The sequence below is a fragment of the Galeopterus variegatus genome, unplaced genomic scaffold (assembly GCF_000696425.1).
Source record: "Galeopterus variegatus unplaced genomic scaffold, G_variegatus-3.0.2 Scaffold1257, whole genome shotgun sequence".
Lineage (NCBI taxonomy): Eukaryota > Metazoa > Chordata > Mammalia > Dermoptera > Cynocephalidae > Galeopterus > Galeopterus variegatus.
The window spans coordinates 213,526-220,501 of NW_007727368.1; the positions used below are offsets into that span (position 1 = coordinate 213,526).

At 39.0% G+C, this 6,976-nt stretch overlaps 1 protein-coding gene across 1 annotated transcript in view; it reads right to left on the reverse strand.

Moving 5' to 3' along the window:
• Nucleotides 1–2,093: 2,093 nt before the first annotated feature.
• CCDC175 (coiled-coil domain containing 175) overlaps nt 2,094–6,976 on the reverse strand; it is a 63,709-nt gene continuing 58,826 nt past the window's right edge. The window contains exons 19-20 of the mRNA XM_008575928.1: nt 6,353–6,518; nt 2,094–2,149 (exon numbers count right to left, since the gene is read on the reverse strand). Coding sequence (XP_008574150.1) covers nt 2,094–2,149; nt 6,353–6,518 — 222 coding nt within the window. The remainder of the gene's footprint in view (nt 2,150–6,352; nt 6,519–6,976) is intronic.

The window sequence follows — 6,976 nt, forward strand, 5'->3', positions numbered from 1 at the left end:
CCCGGACCGGTACGGGGGCAACACTGAGGGTTGCGATCCGTTGCCGGACACGGAAAAAAAGACAAAAGACAAAAAAAAAAAAAACGTGGTGATTAAAAATATGCAAAAACAGCACTTGCGATAGCTCAGCCTTGTTACTTTTGACTTGGATCCTTGTAGCGCATAATTCTCAGCACTACAGTAAATGATAATAATTTTGCTAAGCAGTCCTGAATAAGTCATTTAAAAGTCAAAGTACATATTTTCTTAATTTGGTTCAGTTGTTAAATTTAACAATGATCCTGTTATATATTTGTCCAAAACCACTGGTTTGCAAGATTTGTTTGCACATTGGAGCTACCTGGAGAAGTTCTTTTGAAAACTTGCCTGGGTCCCACCCCTAGAGATTCATGTTGAATTGGTCTGGGGTACAGCCTGAGCACAAGGATTTTTTAAAAACTCCTAGTGATTCTAATGTTTGAGAACCACTAGTCTAAACTCTCTAGTTTAGTTCTTAATTTTTCCAGGAGACTTTTTAACAATTACTGGGCACATGATTTCATTTCTCACTGAAGTTTTGATTCTGCTTTAATTATAAGTAGGTTCTTTTCCAGAATTAAATGATCAAAATGTAGAAAATTATATCAAGTCCTTTTCCATCACAGTAACAAAAAGATAACTTTGACAGTTATATGAATTGATTTTTTTTTCCCTTTTCTTTAGAACATCTCATGGCCTAAAAAGAGTCTTCTGTAGAGCACATATCAAGTTAAGATATTTGGTTAATACACGAATTATTTATCTGTAACCTAAAGTATATGGAAGAATAATACTCAAGGACTTCTGGAATTTTAAAACAAAATTCTTAATACTTTAAAAATAATGTGTACTAAGTTACTATTTGGTTTAGGTATACACTAAAAATTAACTTATTTACCTTTTGTTTACAAGAAAGAAAAGGCAAAAGGTAACGATCTTAGTTTTCAGGGTGAAGTCTGGCTTTTAGGCTTCTAACAAACCTCTCCTGAACTCTTGTCAGTTGATAACCACAGCAGATCTCCACTCAAGCCATGCTACTTAAAGTTCCATGCTTTCCTTCTGGGAAGACATCCCTGCGGACTCTCAACATCCAATGAGACTTAGAGCTTTACTCTCCCACAGCCACTTACTAGAAACAGTCCACTGTATTCTAATCATCTCTTCACGTGTCTTTTTTTCACAAGGTGTGTGATTTTAAGGTTCAGGGACTGGATCTTATTCAACTTTGTCACTGCAAATCTGCCCCAGGGCCAGGCTCAATATGTTATTGAAACTAGTACAGAGATCATGAAGAGGGCAGGAACAGCAGAGCTGCAGTGATGCACTCAGTCCAAAAGTGGATAGGAGAGAGCTGTTTAGCTGGAAGAGATTAAGGGTATCTCCAAGAGAAGTCTTTTTGTGAGAGAAGCAATTCTATAGGGAACATTCAAAAGCTAGGAGATTGCAGGTGGCTCAGAGATGGCCAAGTCATTCAAGAGGCCAGACTTTACTATCACCTCCCCAGGAGGGTGGTAGATTTCAGGGATCTGGTGTTTTATAACCCCTTAGTTATCACCGATATTTTACAACTGGGGAAACTGAGGAGTTGTAGGTTAAATAACATGAAGCAGTAGGGCTGGGATTGGAGCCCATTGCTCCGAACCCCACTTGGAGCCAGTGCTCCAGGAGCAGAAATAAGTAGAGCTATGGGAAGCCAGAAACCTTCCTTCAGATCTCAGCTGAGTTCTTCAGAGATCACGCCCCTGATTCCTTCACCAGGTTAAGTCTCCGTCTTAGGTTCTCTCTTATGCCCTACCTTCGGTATATTTTGGAATTTTATATACATTTGTATGGTACTTGATTCTCCCACTACACCAAGGATGGGCAAGTAGAAGCAATTCTGCAACGGCAGAACTGAGTAGTTGCTGCAGAGACCTTATGGTTGGCAAAGCAAAAAATATTTATCTGACCTTTTACAGGAAAAGTTTGCCTACTTCTTTGCTAGACCATGAGTTCCATTTGGGCTTAAACTGTATCTGTTTCATTCACCATTGTAACCCAAGTGTCTAACGTGCTGCTTGGCACAGAACACGCACTCACTGAATACTTGTTGAAAGCAAGTTAGCATTAACAGTGAAACATGGGATGGAACCTAGAAAACAGAAGAAATTTCATGTATCAGTATGCCTAATTAGCAACACTTCAGTGGCCGCAAAAATACTGATTTTTTAATTGAAATTCTTCTAGTCAATAATCTATGGATCAAAAATATATTTTCAGCAATAATGTATATAATAATATATATTTACAATATATAGTAATATGTATCTTTTTATTATATTTTATAATAGTGACTTCATTTTCAGTGAAAATTTTACTTTTCTCAGTTGGTCATTGTGTAACAGTTTGTTCATCATTGTGTGGTCTAGAACAAAAAAGCTAGCCTTCATTCTTTTTTGTGTCTCAGTCATGTTGCAAGCAAAGCGCACCCACTCTGTAAGTTACCAAAGAAGAACATGACATTAGTGTCAACACTCTAGTTCAGGGCTCGGCAAAATTTTTCTGTAAAGGGCCAGATCGTAAGTATGTTAGGCTTGGCATGTCACACGGTCTCTGTCACAGCTACTCTGTCATTGTAGCACAAAAGCAGCCATAGGGAATGTGTGAATGAATGAGCATGGCTATGCTTCTATATGTGGACATTCGAATTTCATATAATTTTATGATGTCATGAAATACATATTTTTGCTAATCATTTCAAAATATAAAAACCATTCTTAGTTCTGAGCCCTACAAAAATGGGAGGGAAGCTGATTTGGTTCCAGGTCATAGTATGCTGACCTCTGCTGCAGACAACAGACTTGCCCAGGAGTCTTTAAAACACTCAACATCTGGGAAAATGGGAAGCAACTGAGAATATGGGGAGGAGTTCAAAACTAAAAGACCCCAAGCTTCAATTTTGCTACAGTTCTTATCCATATATAAACTTTCCTTAAGGTCAGTGGTTTGGTTATGTTAATGACAGCTTAAATATAAATTTTAATAATGGGAGATCTAGGTCAGTGGTCTCCACACTCCTTTGATCCTCCACCTATGTCATGTGCCCCAATTTATTTATCCATTTGTAAATTATATAGAGAGATGTAAAATATTAAACATAGACAAAGTAGAAATTTAAAAGGATGACAAAAAATTGAATATAAACAGAATTTTTAATATTTGCTTCCGCCGTGTGGATTAATCATCACACTCCACTTGGAGATCATTGGCTGCTCTAGAATCTAGAATCTATGATCCAGAGTCAACATTATAGCCAATTCTTGATGTAGCAGCCTTCAGCCATAGTTGGGGAAGTAGGAGAGTGCTTCATGTGGTCAGGAGACAAATTAACCCTACTCTGGTTTATCTGCCAGAACTGAGTGAGCTCTGGGGCTGGATTCTAGATCCAGCCACTCTGTCACTTAAAGGGGAAGAAGATATCTTGCTGGACTGTACAAATGGGAAAGTCTGGAAAGTAAATATTCATTCATTCTCTTTACTAGTGTTCACTGTCTGTTTTGAGTATTGAGTATGGTATTATGTGCGAGGTCCTGTGCTATGCACTGGAAATAAATGATGCACAATCAAAATGGTCCCTGCTTTCATGGAGCTTACAGAAAAAAAATAAGTAAACAAAATAATTACCATTTGTCATAAGTATTCATAAGGAAATAAATACTGTCCTATGATAAAGAATAATGGAGGAGGACACAATTTGGATTGGAGGTTCTTGCAAGGTGTCTATGAAGAAGCGACATTTTCAGTCTCTGAAGAACCATAAAAAGCCAACCCTGTGACTAGCAGAGGGAAGAGTGTTCCTAGGCAGAGGCATATGGTGGTGATAGCACATAACACAGCAGGCTCAGCTTAAAGCACAATTATTGCTAATAGTAAATATTTTCAACTGAAGATTGATTTACTAACTTTGGTTTCTGGAAAAAATGAGTAGACTAGATAGTCTGAACATCCTCCTTGTATTATAATATGCCTAAAAGTGCAGAAGGAGAGAAAACAAATTTCCTTTTCAATGCAGAGCTGAACGTGCACGCAAGCAAGGGAAACCACAAGGCCCGAACAGAGAGGGAGTGAAATCCTGAGCTGTGAGAATGGGCACTTGCTTGGTCTGCAGTGGGGTGGGGAAAGGAGGCAGGGTGTGTGTATCCACCACTAGGAGGGGGTGTCAACAGGGAAGGCCTCGAGCTTCCAGCAGGGAGCAGGGATGGAGAACCCTCCACAAAGACCCTATTTAACCTTTTGGGGAATGAGAGAGGGAAGGACACAGGGAAATGGAAATGAAGAGTAATAGGTAGGGGACTTTGATCGCATCTGTCACATTCTATTTCTTGGGGGGAAAATACCCTGAGTAAATAGGGCAAAATGTTAAGATACAACAATGCTCGATGGTGGATATACAGATACATAGGGGTGTATGTGTGTGTGTATATGTGTGTGATTGTTTATACTTTTCATACTTGCAACATTTCAAATGAAAATGCAGTTATCTCAATCAAGAATCATAAATGTACTTATACTGACTGCCTAGCAAATGAACTTAAATTTTAATTAAGTAACTATACCATTTGGATGGAATAAAAATGAATAGCACATTTACTGGATTGTCCTATTTATTTTTATTTGGGTTTGTTTTTATTCAAAGCAACCATTGCTCGATTATGAATACATTTTAAATTGAAAATGAAAGGAAAAGTTGAAAGACTTTTTTTCTCTGTTGAGAGACTGAATATACAAACTGACAATAGCCAGAGCATACATGACAACAGAACTCTGACCCACAACCTCTGCAGCAGTGGGCCCAGAATGGTCAGGACTTGGTGAATGACTGCCAGCTGCTAACTCAGGACTGACCAGAGAAAGCCAGATATGCTTACCAATCCACCACGCAGGATGTGCAGCTCCTAGTTAGTCTGCCACCAGCTTCCCCAGGCCGACACCCTCCAGTCAGAGCTCATCTGAAGCTTTCCCTTTTTGCCACTATAAAACCTTGCCACTCCCCTTCCTGCCTTTGAGTCTCTGCCAAAAGCAAGTGACAGTGGCCACTATGGTCTAAATGAGTGTGTCCCCCCAGAATTCATATGCTGAAACCTAATCCCCAATGTGTCGGTATTAGGAGATTGAAGATTCACTCGTGTGAAAACAATGCAGCTGACACTTAGAGATGATTTAGCGCTTAAAATTCTGTTCCATCAACAGTTTAAGGGGATGTCCAGGCCTGGCAAAGAGAATGCAAAGAGAAGCAAGGGCCACCAGAGATCACTCGTGCACTTACACACATAGTACCACCAGGCTCACAGAGGACCATCGAAGCAGCTTCTCAGCTGACGAGAGGACTTACCCACAAAATTCTTCATTGGCTGCTGAAACACTATTTCTTCTGTTAAGTAATACACCCAGAACAGGTTTTAGCAAATACTAGAATGTTTTTAATCCTATCACTTTCCCCCATTTACTTTTATTTTATCCCATTTTACTTTCTACAATCTACCTTTAAAATTGCTATCTAATGATTATGCTTTCTAAAATTAAACCTTAATAAGCTCTAATAGATCTGTACGCTTGCTAGATACCATTTTTTTCATCGGTCTGTCTCTCCTCGACACCCTTTGTCCCTTCCTTTTCCCTAGCTCACTCTACCCATCATCCCACTTTCCCAAGTGGTTCAACCACTGGCACCTGTGGCCTGTACCTGTGCAAGGATTCACCTCCGTTTTTCACTGCAGCCCTAATCTGGACAGAGTTTTGTGGCCGTGTATAACATAACGTTGTTGTAGGGACTGAGGATGAAGTTGATATGCCTCTGGATAGATTAGGCCCCTTGCTCCTGAGGCAAGCATGTTAGACCTGCCATGTTACCATCTCAGAAGCCCCAGAAGGCACCACTAGATTTTCAGAGAAGGCAACAGTTGCTGTTTTTAATGCTAAACTCAGTTCAGGAGGAAAAGGTAAAATTACGTTCAATTTCATCTGTTTATAAGACAAGGAAGTATGTGAAAGAGTTTAAAAAGGCTTCTCTGGAAGAATGTTTAAAATAAGAGTTTTTAGAATCATAAGGAAATTAAGATTTAGCTAAGAGGGAAATTCTCTTAGGCGGACGGGACAATTGGCCAGCACTGCTGCACTACTGCGTGCCACCCACAAGTGAGCATCAATGTTTAGTTAAATGTTTGTGACATCGGGGATGAGTTAGTAGGGATAACTAAGTTATTTAGTTGGCAAATTTTTTTTCTTCTTTTGATGTAACTAGCCACAGTAAAATAGCAGGAAGCTATGTTACCAAAAGCTCTAAGTGATTGCTTACCAAGACAGAGGTCCATTTGTGATTCCTGTTCCATAAGAGAACGAAGCTCTCCAAGATTCCCATGGAGCCAAGTACCGATATGCTCGATTTTTTCATCCCTTTCATGCAGCTTGTCTATTAGATTTGTTATTTCTTGCAAAGTCTTTTCACCACTCTTCACTAAGTCCTTAAATAAATAGTATTTTTTAGATGTGTAAATATAAATTACAACAAAATAAATAAAAACGTGTTCTGTTTGAGTGGATTATCCCCAAAATGACAAAAAAAAATTATATATGCGAAATTGGTGTTAGTCATGCAAAATAAGTGTGTGTGTGTACACAACCAATTCACAAAGTTCTGTAAAAGTTCTCAGAAAAATGGATTAGCAAATGAGAAACTTTAATGGAATGCTCACCGACCCTAGCTTTTTATCTGAATATGGTAGTGGTGGTGGCATAAAAAGCCAGTTCACCCTCAGAGTGGGGCAGGACTGCAGAGGAGATTCAGTTTAAGAGAAAGAACTTTGGAACCAGGTAGAAAATGAATTTTAAATTCTTGTAAGTTCATTGACTGTTTGATCTTGGGCAAGTTACTTAAACTCTTCAAGCCTCAGTAGCTTTGTCTGACAAAGGCATTATTAAC